The 23,365-nt window shown below is 40.5% G+C and overlaps 1 protein-coding gene across 4 annotated transcripts in view; it reads right to left on the bottom strand.

Moving 5' to 3' along the window:
- CXADR (CXADR cell adhesion molecule) overlaps positions 1 to 23,365 on the bottom strand; it is a gene marked incomplete at both ends in the record, with an annotated part of 74,428 nt that overhangs the window by 20,456 nt on the left and 30,607 nt on the right. Inside the window, 6 exons of one of the 4 annotated variants that reach the window (XM_079705323.1) lie at positions 4,141 to 4,324; positions 6,846 to 6,984; positions 7,789 to 7,911; positions 8,867 to 9,022; positions 15,767 to 15,971; positions 21,593 to 21,759. In XM_079705323.1, the coding sequence (XP_079561449.1) occupies positions 4,141 to 4,324; positions 6,846 to 6,984; positions 7,789 to 7,911; positions 8,867 to 9,022; positions 15,767 to 15,971; positions 21,593 to 21,759 (974 nt within the window). Of the gene's footprint in view, positions 1 to 3,966; positions 4,325 to 6,845; positions 6,985 to 7,788; positions 7,912 to 8,866; positions 9,023 to 15,766; positions 15,972 to 21,592; positions 21,760 to 23,365 lie in introns of those variants that run through there. The other 3 variants (XM_079705325.1, XM_079705324.1, XM_079705326.1) reach the window with 3 other exon arrangements.

Genomic DNA, 23,365 nt, shown 5'->3' with positions numbered 1-23,365 from the left:
TTATAAAGTAGACCTTTTTTAATAAAAGGTACAATGAAACCACACCATGAGGCAGAAAACTACTTTCTTGATTTTATTTTATTTTTTAAAGGTACACAAGGTCACAAAACCAGAGCAAGTTTTTGGCTTTTTTTTAAACCAAATTTTGTTCTTACAAATTTCAAAATCTGCACCATTGGATATTTAAGCCAGAAACTTGAAATACAAAAAATCATTTTTGAAACTGACACTATCAGTTCTCTACTTGCATATGTGAAGTGTCAAAATATTACTTCTCAGTAGTATAAGAGTATTTGTCACAGAAATTCACAGTTAGGGATGAAAATCAGTCAATCAGTGAATTGTGGTTCTCTTAACACTTGTGTCATTAAGTTAGTAGAAAACAGAGTTCTTTGGAGCTGTTAGTGTTCAGGGTCAAAACCAAATCCAACTGATATTCACACCACACTCTGAAATTACAAAATAGTGTATTTTGTAAAACTGGATTTTAATGAACAGTGAGAAGCCAAATGCAGCAAATATTTGCTGGTGTTACCATCCATAAGATAAACAGAACCACAATTCACCAATTTATTTATTATTCTTTCCTGCTTCTATTAGGTAGAATTCGTGCTCAGTTATAGACCATTTTAGTGTCAAATGAGTAAAAAAAATCTAACTACAGAACACGTTGCCTTTATTGCAAGAATATCCAAAGGCATTTGAAATATTAAAACTTGCCCAGAGCATTTATACTACTAAACACAGGAATATTATAAAGATATATATATACATATATATAATATATAATGTCACAAGCCACTAAAAAGTTAGTTATGCTAACATTTTCTACAAACTACTCCTTACATGACACATCAAAGCAGTAACCACAAAAAATAAGGACTTTTTCTGTTCACACTGCAATAAGGCATCTGAAAGCCCTAAACACTGTGGAGATGAAACAAGATTAGAAAAAAAACTTTAAACATTCATATAACTTCAGATTTACATGCTGCACGCACACAGAAAGACAGAATAGTTAAGAAGCCATACATTACAGAATTTGACATCCAACTTCATGCAATGAGTTCTTTTCATATTTAATCAAAATGTTTATTTGCCCCTTCACTTGATCCAAATTTCCAGAACTCAATCCTAAAAATTATCTTTTTAATAAAAACCAGGTATTAATTCATACCAATAATCTAATTGTGTTTCTTGAATTAACCTCCCCCTAAGACACAGTCTGTGTTTCCATTGTAACAACTTCCTGGCAGATAGCCCAAATTTAAAGAAAGTTATTTGGCCCGTTTATCAATAAGGTTTTGGTTTTTGGCCTTCTAACAGGGAAATATTAGTAACGTTGACATAAGAAAAAGAAACCTGTAATCTACATATTCAAAGCACAGAATTACATCCTCTATGATATTTCTTTTGAAATTATCCTGCATAACTCAGAAAGATGGTGTCAAGTCTCTGAGGTATAAAGTAGGATGGAAGAGTTTTGCTTTGAAGGTTCAGTGCCGTCCTTGACTGATGTTTGGCTTCTAGTGGAAATGCCTGAATAACAATTTTTTGTTGACTTGCTTGATGATTACCAATAGTAATTCTAGAACAAATACTTGATCTCTAGTTCACCAGAAACTACCACTGAGAATTATTTAGGAAGTTATCAGTACTATTTGACTTTTGGATTCACTGAAATTTACAATGAGTAGCTGGAGACATAAACCTAAAACTGAGTTCTGTCCTCTAAACTCAACCACACCCAGTAGGTCTCTTCAGGTCACAACAGTAGTTTTTCTTCCAAGCTTGTTTCTCAGGCTGTAGCTGGTAATGGCCCTGAACTGGAAGGAAGCATTTCTGGAAGAGATTCCTATTTACTTATAACCAAATCCTAGACTAACTATGAAGTCTAAGGAAAGGAAAGCCTTACATATGTCCACCTTTTGTAGTAATTTCTACTTAGATTGATAGCATAATTTTCATTATATGAAAACTGGGACTAGAGAGGACCAAACTTTTTATTAGTAATGTCTGTGCTCTGCTATTTATTTTTATAATATCTTATAAATTTTATTCATATGAAACAGACCAGAGGCCTGGTATTCAAAAATAGTTATTATAAAATCAGAAACACAGTCAAAAGAGTATAGGGGAGGTTGAAATTTTAAAAACTTTATGAGTAACACAATCAGTTAACTTTCATCCAAAAAGATCAGAAAAGAGGCAAGACTGAAAGTATGAGGATAGAAAGGTATCACAGTGATGCATTTTTAGGAACAGTACCTTCACCTCTAAGCACCTGTCAGGCGATAGCTAGTTCATAGGCACCAGAAATTCATAATAAAAACTAAATTACCCAAAAGGCACAGATGAAAACGTTAACACAAGAGTAAAAGCAATATTATGTAATGTTAAAAACCTATTTTTAAAATGCTTCCAAATATGTAAAACTATACACAAATCCATTACACATTCAGCTTCAATTTACCATTAAAAAGTGTATACAATACTCTGCCTAATCATAAATTCATGCCAACATTAATTTATAATGTAGCATTTACCACCACAGCACCCAAAGAGATGAACAGAAACCAACTCCCTACTAAAATCTAGGGAAAAGGTTTCAGAGCTAGTGAAATAATTTACTGCAGACCATATTACTATAAAGAAACTGGTGGCTCATTCTACTCAATCCACACTCCCTCACAATCTTAAGGAAAGTACAATAAATTCACTTTCATCTACTAAAACAGTACTTAACACATTTGGCAGGTAGGAGTATTCCTTTTCCTTTCATTTCTCTCTTATTTTTTTTCTTTTTTTTTTTTTTAAAGATTAAGTCACTTCCACAAAACTCAGACAAACTTTTCAAAGCTCAGCTTGATTTTCTGCAACTACACAAGACATGCTGGCCATACAATAGCAACTGTACATCCTCCCAAGTCTGAAACACAGAACTGATAGAGGACACTTACTAGTTTAAAGTGTATTTCATCATTCTAAGTCTATGAAGAAAATATCCTCCAGGAACTGCATTCAAGAAGGTAAGTTAAGATTACCTTTCTAGAACATATAATGTACAACACCATCACAAAAACAAAAACAAAACACTGAACCAGGAAAAAAAATTTAAATTTAGAACCAATAATTATGGAATTACAATCTGTAATTGTCAAATAATAAATGAGTTATAATGTTTTCTTTTTAGAAAAATATCACCTAAAGTGGAGGACCAGCATTTACTTGGGAATTGCAAAATACTACACTTCCTTGATAGCAGGTCACTGTTCTGAAGACCACCACAGGCCTCAGGGCATTGGAACATTAATCAACAAAAGTCATCCTCACAACTGCACCACTAGTGTCAGCGCTATATGTAGCGGACAACAAACTTTCTAAATGAATCAGATAAATGCTCTTTTATTTTAGCATACAAAAGAGCTTACTATGTCCCTGCTGCCCACAGCAATCTAGCAATTAAATACTTAAGTCATTTCATATACAAGGTTTATGAATTAACTCAGAACTAGTGACTTCTAGTAGTGTTTTCTAGTTATTAGAGACTCGTCAAACACATTTAGAGTTTTCAAAGAAGCAAAAACAAGAACAAACATAAATCTATGTAAGTATTTTTGCCATGAATCTTTCTTTACCAATTTTGGCAGGGGGTGGGGGTCATAAATTAATTGAAAAAAGCAATATAAAAATAACAGAAATTATAAAGTACCACTTTCAGATGATTCAAGTATCAACTTGGTATGCATGTAAGTTCACCAATTTATTTCTTCACCTATGATTTCATATTCAAAGTGCCACAGCTGACTTAAGTATTGATAGTCAGAAACGTATAAAGTCAAGCTCTTAAAGGAAATACTATTTAGATGGTGAATTTGTCCTTAGAACTTTAATGCCTTTACTATTTCAATATAACCAAACAAAACTTTTTGTGAAGTATTATTCTTATAGTTTTTGGTTAATTTTTATATATATATATATTGTTTTGAGGCTGGTAGCAAAAATTAAAACAGGTGCTCACATCTCCAGAGGAGAGCACAGATGAAGGGTACAGAGGCTCTATACTATGGACCCGTCCTTGCTCTGTGCTGGAATCATCACGGGCACCGCTCCCATCCTACTGAGATTAGGGGCAGCTACCTTAGCAGTTGGGAGTGTCGCACTCTGAGGATCGCGCTCGAAGTCTTCGCTTGGCACTTGGTTATACTGAGTCTTGGAATACCCTTCCATGTTGGAAGGGGACATGGATCCCAGGGATGAGTGATTGCTGCCAAGGTAGCTTCTGGCAGTGGACGTACGGCTCTTCGGAGGAGGCACGTCTTCCCTAGAAATAAAGATCCCAATACACGTTCAAAGAACAAATTTCTAAAAACCTACAATACGTACGCTATGAATCATGGGTAGGGAAGAGCCTCTATTTAAGCATTAAGTACATAAAATCGTGTGTGACACACAAAACACAAGCACAATAAGGCATAATGTCATGAACTGTGTATCTGTCCCAAATTTATCATTTACAGTTTCTATCTTCACACACAATGAAATATTTTTACAAAAATGTGCGATTCTTTAATGCTGTCTTACAGAGAACAAACTTCAAATATTTTCATATTCTAGTATCACTGATCAAGATAACCTGGTTACAGTCACGTAACACTCTATAGTCAATAAAGCACTAACACCTGCAGATATTTCTACCAAAAAAAAAAAAGACAAAATATCCTTTTTATTATCAAAGTTACTCATCTGAGACTTTAGCTGAAAACTTAGCAGATTGAAGTTTGCAAAAACTGAGAATTAGGCATAAGAATTTTCACACTAAGCACTGACATAGAATATATATCTGAGTTACTTCTGTGCATTTAAAAAATAAAAGTGCCCAGAACCACCAAATGTCAATTTTCTGGGTGTTACTTTGGTCATATGTTATTATTTTTACAAGTTCTATAATCCAATGTGCACTTCTAGTTAAGATCTACTGGTTTAGAATATTTTAAAAATAAAATAAAATCACATTACCCATAGTTCTATTAACTACCTATGTCACTTGATACAATCAGATCTTTAAAAAAAAAAAAAAAAAAAAAAAAACCCAGGGCTTCCCTGGTGGTGCAGTGCTTGAGAGTCCACCTGCCGATGCAGGGGACACACGGGTTTATGTCCCGGTCCGGGAGGATGCCACATGCCGTGGAGCGGCTGGGCCCGTGATCCACGGCCGCTGACCCTGCGCATCCGGAGCCTGTGCTCCGCAACGGGAGAAGCCACAACAGTGAGAAGCCCGTGTACCGCAAAAAAAAAAAATGGAGATGTTAAGGTTTGGGGTTTTGCTCCTCCCAGACCGGGGCACAAACCCGTGTCCCCTGCATCGGCAGGTGGACTCTCAACCACTGCACCACCAGGGAAACCCAACATCTCCATTTTTTGAAAACTTTATGCCTGTACTTTTTTTTCTTTCACATCTTTATTGGAGTATAATTACTTTACAATGTTATGTTAGTTTCTGCTGTACAACAAAGGGAATCAGCTATATGTATACATGTATCCCCATATTCCCTCCCTCTTGAGCCTCCTTTCCACCCTCCCTGTCCCACCCCTCTAGGTCGTCACAAAGCTTTCAGCTGATCTCCCTGTGCCATGCAGCTGCTTCCTACTAGCTATCTTGTATTTGGTAGTGTATATATGCCCATGCTACTCTCTCACTTCCTCTCAGCTTACCCTTCCCCCTCCGTGTCCTCAAGTCCATTCTCTACGTCTGCGTCTTTATTCCTGTCCTGCCCCTAGGTTCATCAGAACCGTTTTTTTTTTGTTGTTGTTGTTCCACATATATGTGTTAGCATACAGTATTTGTTTTTCTCTTTCTGACTTACTTCACTCTGTTTGACAGACTCTAGGTCCATCCACCTCACTACAAATAATTCAATTTCATTTCTTTTTATGGCTAATATTCCTTTGTACACATGTGCCACATCTTCTTTATCCATTCATCTGTTGATGGACACTTAGGTTGCTTCCATGTCCTGGCTATTGTAAAGAGAGCTGCAATGAATATTTTGGTACATGACTCTTTTTGAATTATGGTTTTCTCAGGGTATATCCCCAGTAGTGGGATTGCTGGGTGGTATGGTAGTTCTATTTTTAGTTTTTTAAGGAACCTCCATACTGTTCTCCATAGTGGCTGTATCAATTTACATTCCCACCAGCAGTGCAAGAGGGTTCCCTTTTCTCCACACTCTCTCCAGAATTTATTGTTTATAGATTTTTTTGATGGTGGCCATTCTGACTGGTGTGAGGTGATACCTCATTGTGGTTTTGATTTGCATTTCTCTAATAATTAGTGATGTTGAGCATCTTTTCATGTGTTTGTTGACAATCTGTATGTCTTCTTTGGAGAAATGTCTATTTAGGTCTTCCGCCTATTTCTGGATTGGGTTGTTTTTTTGATGTTGAGCTGCATGAGCTGTTTGTATATTTTGGAGATTAATCTTTTGTCAGTTGCTTCATTTGCAAATATTTTCTCCCATACTGAGCATTGTCTTTTCATCTTGTTTATGGTTTCCTTTGCTGTTTCATGCCTATACTTTATTGGAAGAAGGTAGACATCTTGAGAAAAGCATTTTGCAATGCTTCTTAACGTAGAGCCCAAAATGGGGGGGGAGGGCACAATGTAGGTTGGTTGGCTCCACACACTTGAAATAAGTAAAAGCCTTCAAATGTGTTGAAGGGAAGAGCGATAGCTTTCATCCAATTCTCATAGGGGCAAATGCTTCAGATGGTTAAGAGAATTAATGCTTTAGTGACATAATAAATTGAGTATATATCAGTCAACTCCTGTGTCACTTAATTACCTGATATCATGATGAACTTCCTTTTCGTATTTTTCTTCTCTGCGCTTTTTACGACAGCAAAAGACGATAAGACCAATGAGCACTAGTGCAAGCAAAATTCCTATAACAGCTCCTGCAATTGTCCCAGCTCTATTTGAAGCTTGAATAAAATGTTAATAAGAAAATAATTAATATTTTAAAAAAGCAAAACAAACAAACAAAAAAACTTCCATCTAGTCATTTTGAAGGTAAGGATACACAATGACATTGATTTCATTGCATATACTAACGTTAAGAGACAAATTAGTTAGCTTTTTCTGGTCTAGGGGAAAATCCATTAAAAGAACTTTCTTCTGAACTGTGTAAGCTATTTCAAGGATAAAAAGAATAAAACCACTATAAAAGATTTTAATATTCACAGCTATCTTGGTTGGCATATAAGAATGTTCTAAAAAGCCCGTCCTCACTGACATTGGCTAAATACGGTACAAGAGTCAATTTGACAACTCTTGCCTCTTTAATGTCACTACAGTAATGAAGAAGGCCTGGGCTTCCCTGGTGGTGTAGTGGTTGAGAGTCTGCCTGCCAATGCAGGGGACACGGGTTCGTGCCCCGGTCTGGGAAGATCCCACGAGCCGCGGAGCGGCTAGGCCCGTGAGCCATGGCCACTGAGCCTGCGCGTCCAGAGCCTGTGCTCCGCAATGGGAGAGACCACTACGGTGAGGGGCCCGCGTACCGCAAAAAAATAAAAAAATAAATAATAATAATAAGAATAATGAAGAAGGTTTTATTAATAAAATGTAGTACTTTTTTTCTTTCCATGACTTAGAAAAGCTAGCAACCAAGCCACAGAGTGCTTTGCTCCAAGTTAGCATCCCCTTGCCCTTAATACCCACACTCACTGATGGAACCAAAGGAGGCTGTATAAAGATAACACTATCACAGCAGAAAGAAGATAACTTACGAGGAACAACATCCAGGCGTAGCAGGCATTGATCAGAGCCCACTCTGTTTTTGACTGTACAACTGTATGTCCCAGAGTATTCGGTAGTGGCATTTTTTACAGATATAACAGGTGAAGTCATTTCTATGAGAAGAAAGGGGGTAAGGGAGCAAAACCCATTCTTATAGTAACATATTGCTGAGTTTTTAGTAAAGGCAAACTCTACTTGGTTGACAATCCAGGTAAAAGTGAGACAAACTGAAGCTACATACAGAAAAAACTTGGCAAGACACGTGCATGTCTCCGGGATGCAAACGACTGTGCCTCTAGTTCATTTATGTCAAAGCCAAGGTAATCATGAACCCTTCAGCCAGGCACAGGGAGTCTCTGCTGAAGCAGAGCCACGTTGACTATAAAAAACATTCTGTGCCACAAAGGCTCTTAGGTGCAACAGGAAGATTTACAAAATATATTTCATCCCCCCAGACAGAAGAAACATAAAAGAAAGTTAGAGGGGGTCGTATTGTTCAGCCTCTTAGTTTGAAAAACAGAGGTGGAGAGAGATCCTGCTTAAGAGCGGGGTGGGGTGGGAGGGAGGAGGGTGGAGCATGGTAACCAGTTTGAATAACAGGTTAATTATAACATACAGATGAGTAATCAGATTTAAACAATTTGAATCTTTTTGGTTAGTCATAGCTGTTGTTTTGTTGTTTTAACAGACATGCCATGGTTAAATAACCATATCTTCAACATGAATCCAGGCAAAACACTCAACATCCAACTCTTGCTGTAACTTAACCACTAATTTATGATAATGAACAGTTTCCATCAATATTACCAACAATTAATAAACATACAACAAAGAAACCAATTATAATATCCTAAATGGTGATCATTATAAAAATATCTCTTCACTTACACTACATGACACCAAGCTGTCATTATAAAAACACTGACTAATTCCCACAGAATCCTGATTGCTCTGTCTAGAAAAGGGAAGGTATATGGGGATTAAAAAATATACATTTACATGCACAAACCCTACTAGACTTAAGTCCAAATCAATGGCACACGATTCAAAGTGCATCATCAGCAGTACCTGGTAACCATGAGGTGGGCAGTTTCTGTGAGTTGGACAATTTTTGCCATTCATATCGTAATGGGAGTGAACCTTCTTTTGGTTCACATTTTAGTTTAAAGTCACTTCCAATTTCTTCTGATCCATCAATGTAACATCTTGTACCTGAAGGCTTAACTGAGAAAAGAAAATAAGTTATAACTTTATACAAGAGAACGGAATGTATGTTTCTAATGATTACTTAAACACACAGCATGTCGCACAACCACTAACTCGACAGCAGGGGGTCCTGGGTCCAGAGTGGACAAGACTGAAAGGCTACAATAGGTTGCCAACGCCAGTTTACTCAGCCTGATCCAGCACAAAACAGGCAAGAATGAGCTCAGGCAAGCAGCCACTGCACAAGGCCAGGCAGCATCTCAGGTGCGGCTCTGTGCCCCTCCATCCCATGGGGCACATGTGAAAAAAGCAAGGATGATGCGGGCTGGGCTACTTCAGACCCAAGGAAGCTTCTTCCCCCCACCCCCCATTCCTAACCTATTCTACTTGGAGCTTGACATGTAGCCCTCTGGGAGTATGTGCACTGTCACATTCCTCTCTGTGTGCTGTTAACCCAACAATCAGGGGGTTGACGATAAATTATGCTGATAAGAGGGACAATTCGCTTAGTACAGGAAGGACCAGTTATTTTCCACATTTACAGCAATCCAAAACCACCCAGAGAGCAGTGTTATAAAAAGGCAGATCTGAGGTTATATTCCAGGTCTAACTCCATTATGTGAAACCCACCTCAACACTAGGTTAACACCCTGGCAGTTCAGACTCTCTTGCTGAGCTGCATTAAGGCATAATACACATACAATAAAATTAACACATTTTAATCATGTGAGCTGATCACTTTCAACACTAGCAACCACTCCAATCCTCTCCCGAGCAATTTCCCTCAAGCTGACTGCAGTTGATCTCACTGCACAATCCGGGTCCCAGACAGCCACTGATCCAAGATTTCTATTGCTATAGATTAGTTCTGCTGCTTCATGAGTCCTATAAATGGAAAAATACAGTATGCGCTTTTGTTTCTTTTATTCATTGTAAGGCTTTTTAAGACTGATCCAATTGATCTATGTTGTTGTATATAGATCAGTGGTCCGTTCTTTCTTACTACCGAGTTGTATCCCATTGTTTGTTCATTCAGGTATTGATGCACACTGTTTCCTGTCTTGGGGCTACTGTTAAAGCCTAATTAGCTAAACTGGCCAGGAGCAGGTGTGAGGTCTGTGGAAATCAGACTGCTGTGAGGAGCTGGAACAAGGGAGAGAGGGATTCTGAAGGTTCTGAGAAGAGTCTTCTAGAGGCAGAGATCAGTTCTGAATCAGATGCCATTTCTGAGGCAGGGTTAGGAGAAGCAGGGACTAAACTGGAGACGAGGGTCATTTAGCAACCTGAGTGCCCCCAGTAAAGGATGAGCAGTGCAAAGTGGGTCTGGGGGCAGCAATGAGGAGACAGCAGTAGGCTATAGTTTCTCAGCGTCCCACGACCTTGGGAGAGCAACATTCCCCATAAACCCTGTACCTGCCTCTATTTGCATCTCTCCTCCCAATCTGATACATGGCAGGACTGCTTTTCTTCTGTTTTTCTGATTTTCATTCTTTCAAGTCCTGGGTGGGCTTTTATTCTTTCACTACTAAGAATAAACGTGAATGGGATTTACAGTTTGGTACTACGTGAACAGTTTGAACAACACTGCTTGTAAATACTGGTATATGTTTTCCCTTTTCATACCAGGTAAGTAAATGTTTAACTTTATAAGAAAGTGTCAAACTGTTTTCCAGATCTGGTTGACAGGGTCTGTCATACGCAGTGGGGCATCTTCACCTAAGGTGGTCAATCATGATCTCACTTCACACATGTCCTGGTAATTCTTAAATGTAATTGGATTCCTCCCCTTTGTTACTACTTCTACTTTTTAGTAAGGATCAACAGATGCATTTAACTGCGTTGTTGACTTTCCTAAGCAAATCTCTTTCTTTTTCAGATTGGTCAGTTGCCCTGGACATTACATCAACTGGACTTTTGAATCAGTTTTGCGCATTATTTCATCCTCTGAGTCTTCAACAAAATGAGCCTTGTTCTCCATTTCTTCAAACTACCAATAAATAAATCCTTTATTACACAAACTAGCAGTAAGGGAGATACTGAAGCAATGCTTTGGACATCAAACTTCTATTGGTAATACAGCGTTCTAACCCTAACCCTTCTCCTTTTCTACTGAAAAATGTCCCCTGCCCAAACATATCCAATAACAGGCAGTTGTTTAAAGTGGCTGCTCAGGAAATCAGGGTCCCACTGAGTTTGAGATTTCAACATACTCTATGCACAGCAGAACGAGATTTTTACCAGCACTGGTTCTGAGCGGTGCTTAGGACCAGCTGCCTGCTTTCCGCTGGGTGGAGAAAGTGCAAGTCTTTTACATGCCAGCCCCACCATTAAAAAGCCGGGAAGACGAACTCCTAATCCACGGCACTTAGCTGAATTGAAAGATGAAACCACAAAAGGAACAAAAATAAAGTCTTACCCGCTAAGGTTTCTTTGGTCTGGGGCTCCAGGATATCTAGCTATTGTCCTCAGAACATGTGCCACCATGATCATTAGCAGAGCTAATAAAAAGTCCTTCTCAGTTAAGGGTACGTGGCCGTCAACTTGTATTCGGTCAGTGACCCACCAATTTAGCAATGCTGTGCTCCATCTCTGTTATTATATCATCATCCCTCCATGCTAGTGGCTCACTGCCTCAGTCTATAGGAAACACTCTGAATCTCTATTTGGGACAGAATATGCTTTGATCATCACGTCACCCATACAGGAATATTTTTGCTTAGCTCAAAATACCTTGACTCCTGGCAAAATCCATGCATAGATGCTAAAAATCAATGGGCAAAAGTTTGAGGAGAAACAAGATATTTGCATAGTCTTAAAGTGGCTCCCCCACTGGGATTTTTTTTTTAAACATCTTTATTGGAGTATAATTGCTTTACAATGTTGTGTTAGTTTCTGATGTATAACAAAGTGAATCAGCTATATGTATACATATATCTCCATATCCCCTCCCTCTTGCGTCTCCCTCCCACCCTCCCTATCTCACCCCTCTAGGTGGACACAAAGCACCGAGCTGATCTCCCTGTGCTAGGCAGCTGCTTCCCACTAGCTATCTATTTTACATTTGGGAGTGTATATATGTCCATGTTACTCTCTCACTTCGTCCTAGCTTACCCTTCCCCCTCCCCGTGTCCTCAAGTCCATTCTCTATGTCTGCGTCTTTATTCCTATCCTATCCCCAGGTTCATCAGAACCATTTCTTTTTTTTTTTAGATTCCATATATATGTGTTAGCATACGGTATTTGTTTTTCTCTTTCTGACTTACTTCACTCTGTATGACAGACTCTAGGTCCATCCACCTCAACACAAATAACTCAGTTTCATTTCTTTTTATGGTTGAGTAATGTTCCATTGTATATATGTGCCACATCTTCTTTATCCATTCATCTGTTGATGGACACTTAGGTTGCTTCCATGTCCTGGCTACTGTAAATAGTGCTGCAATGAACCCTGTGGTACATGACTCTTTTTGAGTTAATGGTTTTCTCAGGGTATATATATGCCCAGTAGTGGGATTGCTGGGTCGTATGGTGGTTCTATTTTTAGTTTTTTAAGGAACCTCCATACTGTTCTCCATAGTGGTTGTATCAATTTACATTCCCACCAACATGGGATTATTTTTTAATCCCAGAGGAAAAGTAGTAATTTTATAGCGGAGAAACCTATCAGATTAAACTGAAACCAAGTGATCATGGTTAACAATAAGACAGGACATCACGTGCCCCCTGACATTAACTGGAGACTACAGATGTCAATGCAGCAGCGATCTTAGATTTGACCCCAGCACAAAAAGGCATTAACAGGAAGCTGTGAAATTCAAATTAGGCCTGTAGTTTAGTTAATATTATTGTCCCAACATTAATCTCTTGCTTTTGGTAGTTGTACTATGATTTTATAAAATGTTAACATTAGGAAAAATTAGGTTATGGGTATACTCTCAGGAACTTTCTGGTATTTTTGCAACTTTTCTGTAAAACTAAAATTATTTCAGAATAAAAAGTTGAAAAAAAAAATCCCAGTGTTGACTGAGTCCCCACACATGCTGTTGCCACATGTTCTTGTCATGTGGGTGCAGTCTGAGCGCACCATATACACACATGAAGGAAAGTTAACTGTGCATGCTCTCCTCTGCAAAACAACCCAGTCTATTTATACCAACAGGTCTCAATAATAGGCTTTTTCAGAGTTCTCAGGGAAGGTGCTGGTAATGTGTGGCCACCATATTAACCCTCTGTCGATTCCCTTTGTTATCATCACCCCTGTCCAGTTTCTTTCCCGAGTTGCATCCACTTATACGTCTGGTGTATCTGAAAGAGCAGGGTGGGCCCCAGCAATGGAGCGAGGGATAGCAACATACCACCCCTCACACCGAGGCAGCTAACGGTCCACACAGCGCCCACGGCTCACCGAACGAGCTTTCATTACTCCGTGAACACCATGGTGGCATCTTCAGGTTTCCCACAAACGAATCAAAGTATCAGGCAGAGCCTCTGACAGTGAACCAAGCAAGAGCTCCACTGGACTGCCATTTCAGTCTGGTCCCTAGAGGGCACTTTATTTAATCTTTCCTCCAGATTGTCTAAGCAGAATTTTCAGAAAAAAAGCGAGCAAATTAGGCTTCTGTCCAGCTCTCACTTTCAAGAGAAACTTTTAATGTTTTGTCCCACAGTGGTCATGACTCACCTGGAAACACGGAAGAGATAAAGAAATTCTCCTCTGGCTCTGAGACAGCCTCGCCAGGTCAGAGGATTAGTCATCCCCACTTCCCTTCAGCAACCACTGCCCCCATTCTCCCCTACCCCTCATTTTAATCCCTCTCTCCCTCCCTGATTTGACTTCAGGGTTGGCTTGGCCACGGTGACGCCCCACGGAGCTAACAAAAGGAGTTACTGTGTCAATGCTCCCCACAGATCTAGGCTGAGGAATAAGATGCCAGGGGTGTGAGGTTTAAAAGGCCATCCCTCCCGCCCGACAGCCATGGCTGCTGCCTCAGTGTGCCTGGCCAGAGCCTGTTCCTAAGGGATCTCTCTTTCCCTCTCACACACACTCACACACACACACTCACACACACACAGTGCCTGTCCACACCTCTTCTGGGAACATGTGCCAATCGCATTCCTCCCAGTGTACCTGTCCCCATCAGACAGGGATTTCACAATAAATAATTCTGATAAATATGTATAGTCTGCTTGGTACAGCATGAACTAGTTAAATTTTCATATATATCCTAACTCAACGCTTCCTGGAGAGCGGTGCTTAAAGAAGATATACTCAGGGTTATAATTCCAGGTATGCCTGGGCTAAGAGTTCAGACAAATTATTCAACTTTATCTGCTTTCATATTTATAAAAAAGAAAGGCAACTCCATGTTCGCTAAATGTAAACACAAAAGGCTAGAATTTCCAATGTTTCCATATTCCTTTTTCTGGATCCTTGTTCAGGTTCACTTGCTTTCATACCACAGACATATTCTGAATGAGTTCCATTTAGCATGGAGTGCCCTTTACCAGGTCCCCCTCGTGTGCCCCCCTCAGTGATGTTGCCAGAAGACTGCCTTACCAACCAAGACAACCCCTGGAGTTGCCATTGGGGTGAAAAGAAATCCGCATTCTTATTCCTAATCTCTACCTGCTCTGATATTCATTCTTTAGAAAAGAATGCTACTCAGGATGAGTCTGGAATCCAACGCACTTAACCCCTCTGCTCAGTTTCTAAAACAAAAGGAACGAAAGGTAGAAGTTGATGTGGGGGGAGTTGTCCAGATTAGTTATCTCCAGGGGTATAGCAGGTGATTCCAGCAACCAGTATTTCCTACATAAAGTGGGTGCCCAAGTGTCCCCCAAACCTGACACCTTAGGTCACAGGGGAATTTACTGTCACTGAATAGTGCTAGATAGTTGAGATTTTCTACATGGCAGCCATTGTACTTTTGGATAAAGCCTACCACGATAAGATTTTAGAAGTATATTTATGAGCAGTACCTTTCAGAGTTTCTCAGTTTGCAGTGGTAAAGAGTGCTTGTGCATGACCACAGAATCTAGAGGAGGATAACAAACTCTGCCGGCTTTGACTGTTTATAAAGCAGTTTATACATATCTCCTTCTTAACTGTTCTGGAGAGCTGCATCTTAGTGGCCACCTGTCTAATCTCCTCACTTTAAGGATGAAAAACATTGATGCTCATGGAGGTTAAAGGACTATCTAAGGTCTAAAGGCCTTACACCAATTCAATATTCCAGCTACCATGTTCCATCTCCTCTGTTCTAAATACTCCAATTATTCATCATAGAAACCTCGTTTATTCTTTGGGAAATGCAGTTCGAAAAAGCTTAAGGCACACATCACAATTTTGAGCTGAATAAGACTGCAAAGAGATTTAATGATAATTATTTTTATGTTTCGAAAATGTAGGCTGAGGCCCAGGAAATGAAGAGGTTCTATTTAATTCTCAGGGCAAACCTGAGAACAATGGGAAAAGCCTGGATCCCCTAACTCCTGCTTCAGGGTTCTTCTCCCATATCACAGAACTCTTTCGTTTACTTTCAAATGCTTTCATGAACTTCACAAAGAAGTTGGTCGCTTATTTTTCCTACCCCCTCCAAAAAAAGGTAGCTTTATGTTTTATGCTATTAGAGGACATTAGAATTATGTCAAGTATTAAAATTATTATTCTAAAAACCCAAGCTTTGTCTCACTTAAATGCTGCTACTATAGTACTGTAACCACTCACCCTGTTAATAAGTAACATTATTACAAATAACTTACCAAGAACTGTCAGCTGAATCTTCTTATTTCCAACACCGGGAGCTTTTTTCACTTTGCACTGGTATGTGCCAATATCTGACAACTGTAAATTTGTTACATTTATTGATGCATCACCAGATTTGAGATCAGTACTTGTAAAATGTACTCGTCCCTTGAGATCTTGATAGTAGTCGTCATAAATTTTGTCTCCGGAATATAAAATAATCTAAAAGAAAGTCAAGATAAGACAAGGAAAAAACAAACAAGCAAGTAAACTCTCTGTCTCATTAAAGGAGCTCTGGATACACCATGGTACTGTAGGATCCAAAAAAAGAATAAGAACACGGTATCATGCGGAATCTACAATTATTCAAATCACGGGTTAAGAAAATGGAAAGAAACCACAATATGATCCCAAAGTATGGTCACACACTGTCATTGTAGATGGGGAAACCAAGACCGCCACATGATTAAGTAATGTAGCCCTCTATCAGAGAGCCATTCGATGAGACTCCACAAGAGCATGGATTTGTGAATTCTGGAACACTCTATTTTCAGCTGCCTCAGAGGATGCAGTATGCCAATCAACTGTATAAAATCAGGTACAAACCACCACTACTGCCCAAAAAGGGCTTATGATAATTTACCCATGGAACTTACAGACAAAAAAAGACAACATTTTTTGTCTTAATATACTAAGTTGGAGGCACTCGAAGGTTCCAGACCCTAATAGATAAAATAATAAAATAAACCTGTTAAGATGTGTGTGCCCAGCCAGGTTACACAGGACCTTCCAATTAATCTGTGATGAAGAGCAAAGACCTTTCCTAATTCCACTAAGTTTTCTGAACCACTGTTATAGGCTTTGACGGAAATAACTAAAGGCTAGATTTAGAGGGAAAATAAATTCTGCTAAACTTGACTTGGAAGAGAATTATAATAGTCATCTCTAACTATCACTAAAATTAATTGAACACACTTTATAATTTTTCATTCGCTAATAAAATCCTTCATTCTGGCCATCTGAGACCAAAGAGCCAAAGAGCAGTGGTACCAAAGTCAAATAATAATCAGAAAAGACAACTACAGTCTACATCCTGCAAATAATTTTTTATCTGAGATGTTTATTATGAAAAATAAGATCAGAATCAGGGCCATCTGTAGGAATTTCTTCAGGGCACAGACTTGGGTTCTTCTATTATCACCTCCCCTACCATGCTGACCCCACCCCCAATTCACTAAAGATCTTTTGCTTGTATAAAGTGTCTGCATTGCAGACGCACTCAATACCCGTTTGCTAAGTAAATAAAAGACACAGTCGAAGGGTCCACAGCTGACTTACTGTGTAAAACAAGCCATCACTTTGTTTGTTCCATCTTCTCCCCACACCCACTTGACAACAGCAACACTGAAAACTCCTCAAATGAGACAGTGTCTCTTCCTCTATATTAAACCGTGGACTCTCCTGAGCCACAAAGTTCAGTCCCTCATTCTGCTATACACACACTTCAGGAGTCTTTCAAGGAGGGCCTGACAAATAAAATGTGTCTCCACTGTCAGTCATTTTTGTAAACTAACTTAATGTTTTCCCATGAGAACAGTCTTATAAACAGTAGTTAAGAAACCGGGAAGTAACATTTACCAGGCAATTTTGATTCCTCTTTACAACCCAGCAGCGATGGAGACACTATCCACATTTAACCTTCAACCTGAGGAAAGCAGGGGCTGTCACAGACCTACTCTTCCAAAGTCACACAGCTGAGATGCAAACCAGATCCATGTGGCCTGACACTGTATACTGACTGACTTTATAAACATTTCTTTATGACTTACAGGCTTACGAAATGTTAATGCATACAGTATTTCAGAGGATTCTTACCACAACCCTGAGGCAGGTGTACTTGTTCCTATTTTACACATGAGGAGACAGAGGAGGTAGTACACGTTAGTGCAGAGGATAATCAAGTGCGGGCTGGGGGGTGGCGGGCAGGGCAAGGTCAGAGAGACTGGGGTTCAGACCCCCAGCTGTGTCTGTTGCCAGCTGCGTGACCCTGGGCGTGTTCCTTCAAATCCCTGGGCCTCATTTTCCTCCTCCTCACATGTATAATCATGCTCATTCCAGGATGCTGTTTTAAGGCTTAAATAAGTATATATAATTAAAGTATATAAAACACTGCCCAGCACACAGTAAGTGCACAGTACATGGTAACTGTTTGCTGACTAAAGAGATCACACAGGGAATGGGGATGGAAATTTCTCCAGCCCAGTCCCCCACCGCACTGCCTGCTAGCTTAAAAATATTAAAATAAGGATTTAGCGAGCATTATAATGTAGCTGAAATTCTATGTAAGCATCCTCTTCTGCATCAATCTCTCCCTAGCCCTTCTTTCTTTTGGTCTTCCTTTACTGTGTTTTAGGTTAGAGGCTAGGCTTTGCCACATTTGCCAAAATTGCCCAGAAATGGACACTTCGACCCAGTTCCTAGTTTCACACTTGTCTCACAAGTCCTGTAGGCAGCAAGCCTGGGCCTCCCACTCAGCACAGAAGTCCTTGTCTCCTTACATGAATAGAAACACAAGGCTATAGGGCACGCTGGACTTCTTGGTCTCGAGTCGTACCTGGTCACAGGGCTTCACCCGTGAGTCTTAAGCCAGAAGCATTTATGACCTGTGCTCTCCATTCATGCATCTTAACCACGGAACCAGAGTCCTGGACTCTAAAGGGGGATGGGCACTGCACTGGCAAGGGAGTCTGGGGTGTGTAGGACCTCAGGTAGAAGCCTGCGCTCAGGGTGCTGGCACTGCCATGGAAAGAGGGGGGAGATGGGGCTTCCCTGGTGGCGCAGTGGTTGAGAGTCCGCCTGCCGATGCAGGGGACACGAGTTCGTGCCCCGGTCCGGGAGGATCCCCCATGCCGCGGAGCGGCTGGGCCCGTGAGCCATGGCCACTGAGCCTGAGCGTCCGGAGCCTGTGCTCCGCAACGGGAGAGGCCACAGCAGTGAGAGGCCCGCGTACGGCAAAAAAAAAAAAAAAGAGAGAGAGAGAGACGGGATGAAGAGCAAGATGAGAGGGGACAGGGTATCTGGGCTGAGTATACAGGATGAGTCAGGCTCAATTTATTTTGCTTAGGGGGAGAGAAGGAAGTTCTAATACCAGAATCAGGGCAGAGATATACCCTTGGAGGGGGTGGCCCTAGACATTTACAACTTGGGAAAGCACCTTAATTTTTTTCTTCACAAATACATCATAGACAGACTGCTTGTATTTGCCAAAAATAGTTAATTACCTAACTGCACTGATTCAGCCATTAAACAGCTGGATAACCCCTTCTTTAACATGGACCATAAGTAAACATTTCCCTTCCAAATATATTATATATAATATTCCTCCAAATATGTGAACTTCTTTTTCTCTCCCTGGTTTAATATAATTTATCAACACTGATTTTTTAAAATTAAATATATCAGGCGAAGCTAATATGAAGCACTCTAAATGAGTGGAATATTCTGGTACCATTAAAAGGCAAAGCGTGATATGTATATCTGGAGATGAGGCTGAAATCGTGCCGCAGAGGGTTAACAGAAACTGGTGACTAACAGGAATTCCTGAGCTTGTCTTAGAGAACAGCACATAAGAAGAGCACAGCTTGTTCAAAACCCCTCCACTTGTACCCTACCTTCTCTGACCCAGCTTGCCTTAATTATTTTTTAACTCCTTAACCACCTTTATAGACAATGCTGATGTATGGGTCACATAGTGATGGGGGGGCTTAAGTTGTTTTCCAGGAACTGGGAGTTGGCTTCTGTGCAGTTCAAGCCGGCTAAGGTTGGCTGGGGCCACCGACCCTAAAACTGAGTCTGGGCAGGTGTCCACTGAATGGCCTTTTGACGTCAGAGGGCTGAAAACTCCACCCTCAATCATGCTAAGTGCCTCCATTTCTGAACATGAATCTCAAGAAAAAGCATGTAACTAAGATAAATCTGCACAGAACACAGATGACCTCACCTTTTCCTAACTCCAAACACCTTTCCCCATGCGTAAGACCACCCTGCTTCTTTTTTTTTTTTTTTTTTTTTTGCGGTACGCGGGCCTCTCACCGTTGTGGCCTCTCCCATTGCGGAGCACAGGCTCCAGATGCACAGGTTCAGCGCCATGGCTCACGGGCCCAGCCGCTCCGCAGCATGTGGGATCTTCCCGGACCGGGGCACGAACCCGTGTCCCTTGCAACGGCAGGCGGACCCTCAACCACTGCGCCACCAGGCAAGCCCCCACCCTGCTTCTTTATCTCATAAATATGTCAAGTCCCTTGCCTTCAGGGAGGCAGATCTGAGATTTGTTCTGTCTCCTCACTTGGCTGCCTTGTGAATAACTCTTTCTCAGCTGCAAACTTTAGCATCTCAGCTCTTGCCTTTCAGCATTTGTCTTGCTGCAAGTCAGGCAAAGAAACCTGGTTAAATACCAAGGTTATTGGGCAATTTTTCTCCTTTGTGCTACTTTTGGCTTTTCAAGTTTTCTACATTACACTCTTATTAATTTGTAATTAGAAAAAATTCTATAATAATACAGTCATCCCGGGGCTTCCCTGGTGGCGCAGTGGTTAAGAATCCGCCTGCCAATGCAGGGGACGTGGGTTCGAGCCCTGGTCCGGGAAGATCCCGCATGCCGCGGAGCAACTAACCCCGTGCACCACAACTGCTGAGCCTGAGCTCTAGAGCCCGCGAACCACCACTACTGAAGCCCGCGTGCCTGAAGCCTGCGCTCCACAACAAGAGAAGCCACCGCAATGAGAAGCCCGCACGCCACAACGAAGAGTAGCCCCCGCTCTCTGCAACTAGAGAAAGCCCGTGCACAGTAACAAAGACCCAATGCAGCCAAAAATAAATGAATTTAAATGAATAAATTAAAAAAAAAGAAACTAGATCTTAATTATGAAAAAAAATTAAAGTAAAAAAATAATAATACAGACATCCCTCCGTACCCCCGGTGGGGGTGGGGATGGGGGTGGTCCAGGACCTCCTCCCTTTCCCCCTCCCCTCTTCAGATGCCAAAATCCGCAGATGCTCAGGCCCCTCATACAAGATAGCGTACTTATGAGATGACTTAAAGTATATGCACCCTCCCATATACTTTAACTCATCTCTACATTACCTACAATACCTAATACAATGTAAATGGTATGTAACTTGTTGCTGGCATGTGTGAAATTCAAGTTTTGCTTTCTGGAACTTTCTGGAATTTTTGTTCCCAAATATTTTCAAGCCATGAATGGTTAAATCCACAGATGGGGAACCCACAGATATGAAGGGCCAACTGCTGTTTTGTTTTTTAAGGAATTCAATGTATAGGATATTTAACTTGCAAAAATATGGAAAGCAGACTGTAATAATACATACCTTCATTACACTGTTAGACTTGACCCTTATACTGGTAATGGAATCTTTGTGTGAAATGTAAAAATTCAATTCTACCTAACCTTTCACAAAGCCTAGTTTACCAGGCATCCCCTAACACGTTATGCACATTCTTGCTGCACTGTCAGACCTGCTCCATAGCTCACATATACTTCCAAGTCCAGATTTTCAGAACGTTCACAAGTTCCTCTTCTTCCTTGCAGCCTTCTCTAAGAAGTCTGGTGACCTTTTCTTCCTCTTGAAATCGGAGGTCACTTATTATCCACTTCACTCCATTACATAAGTGTCCTCAATTTCCACAGCATGTGCCTTCCTCACCTACACCATAAGCTATGACTTTCTTCATAGCTCCCCACGTCCCCCCGCACCACGTCATCAGCACAGTGACAGACACCGAAGACCAGTTCCCCGGCATCTGCCGAGTAAGCAACACATACCACTTGATCCACCTTCTGATTATCAGCTGGTGATAGCAGCCACTCGATGTCCAGAGGTCCCTGGTCTTCTGGACCGAGGGTAAATTTGCACGGCAAATAGGCAGTTTCCCCTTTGGCCTTTTCAATCATCTGTTCAGGAGTAGTGATACTCAAACTTCTGGCGAAATCTAGAATATGAAACATGCATATCGACTGAGCATCTGCTCTCAGGCTGGCAGCACGCTCAGCACACCTCAGCTCTTCAGAGGGAGCACAGGATGTGGGTGAAACAGGATTTTATTTGGGACCACAGGAATGAAATTCCAACTCAGCGGTCCCCAGTTTTTAAGTTTGTGCTTCTGTAGAAATAGAATGACAAATATTAATATACATCTTATTCAACACAATTTCCTTTCAGAACACTGGAAAGTTCCCAACATTATATGGAATACCAGCATTCTCATATGAATCATAAGAACCTAGTAAAGGATTTCTATTATCCAAGCAGACGTTTAAAACTGAACCTGGCTAGAGTCTCTGAAAAGTCAATTATGTCATACTAATTCAAGGCCACATTAATTCACGCTTTCATAGTGTCAGGGACACACTTGGAACTCCATCACTGGGGCACACGCTGATGAACTTTGACACGTTTTCTGCCAAGGCTTCTGTAATTCCAAATTTTTATTAAATTTGATTCTGTAACTTTTATTGAATGCTTAAAAATATTTCTAAGCAATAAATTTTGATGACAATTCAAAAAGAGAAGAAACTGTCAATTTATATATTTTTAAATGTACCAAATAATTGACCTCAATATTATCTTTAAGACATTTCTTACTGTTTGTCCCTTCTTATTTCCCTTCTGAAAAACAGTCAGACATATTTATTATATCATGTTTTAAAAGACATCATAAAATTCCATAACCTATTCTCAAATTTGTATTCTATGAAACTTCCACTTAGATCACACTAATGCTGGATGGTAATATTTGAAAACTCTATAAAAGCAAAAATAGATGTCCTGAGCCCCAAACAAAAATTCCAACATAGTTTCTTCCAACTGAGTTTGTGAGAGACATGGCTAAAACCCACTGCAACCGGGCTTCCCTGGTGGCGCAGTGGTTGACAGTCCGCCTGCCGATGCAGGGGACACGGGTTCATGCCCCGGTCCGGGAAGATCCCGCATGCCACAGAGCTACTGGGCCCGTGAGCCATGGCCGCTGAGCCTGAGCGTCCGGAGCCCGTGCTCTGCAACGGGAGAGGCCACAACAGTGAGAGGCCCGTGTACCGCAAAAAAAAAGAAAAGAAAAAGATTACAGTTTGAGCAACCAACAACTTAATATAATGCAAATTTGGTCTGTAAATGAACTATCACACAAAACTTTTTTTTTTTTTTTTTTTTTTTTTTTTTACTATTTACACTATAAAAGTTTGAACCACACTAGTCTGTCACTGTATGTTTTTCTTGTGATAACCTAACATTTTCTTATGGGTAAAGTCAAATGTGTAACGTATGCAGATCTGAAGTTTCAAATGAATACACTGGTTTCCATTCAGCAGCTCTACAACGTGGGCCTCTACATCACCCAACCCTGACTTTCAGGGCTGGATGATGACCTGGAAGAGACCCCAAGCACAAAGATTATGATACATGGGGCCTTCCTCTCTCCCCCACTTCCCATCCCCCTGCTCACACCATAAAAATAAACACAGAGCAAAATTAAAAGTAAATCCAAGTCCTAATTCTCCATAATGATGATTTTGTTTCTGGTTTTCAAATGACACATTCCA

This window comes from Hyperoodon ampullatus, assembly GCF_949752795.1.
Source record: "Hyperoodon ampullatus genome assembly, chromosome: 5".
In the NCBI taxonomy this organism is placed as follows: Eukaryota; Metazoa; Chordata; class Mammalia; order Artiodactyla; family Ziphiidae; genus Hyperoodon; species Hyperoodon ampullatus.
The sequence above is the reverse complement of the archived record's forward strand: the minus strand, read 5'-3'. Positions and strand labels throughout refer to the sequence as shown.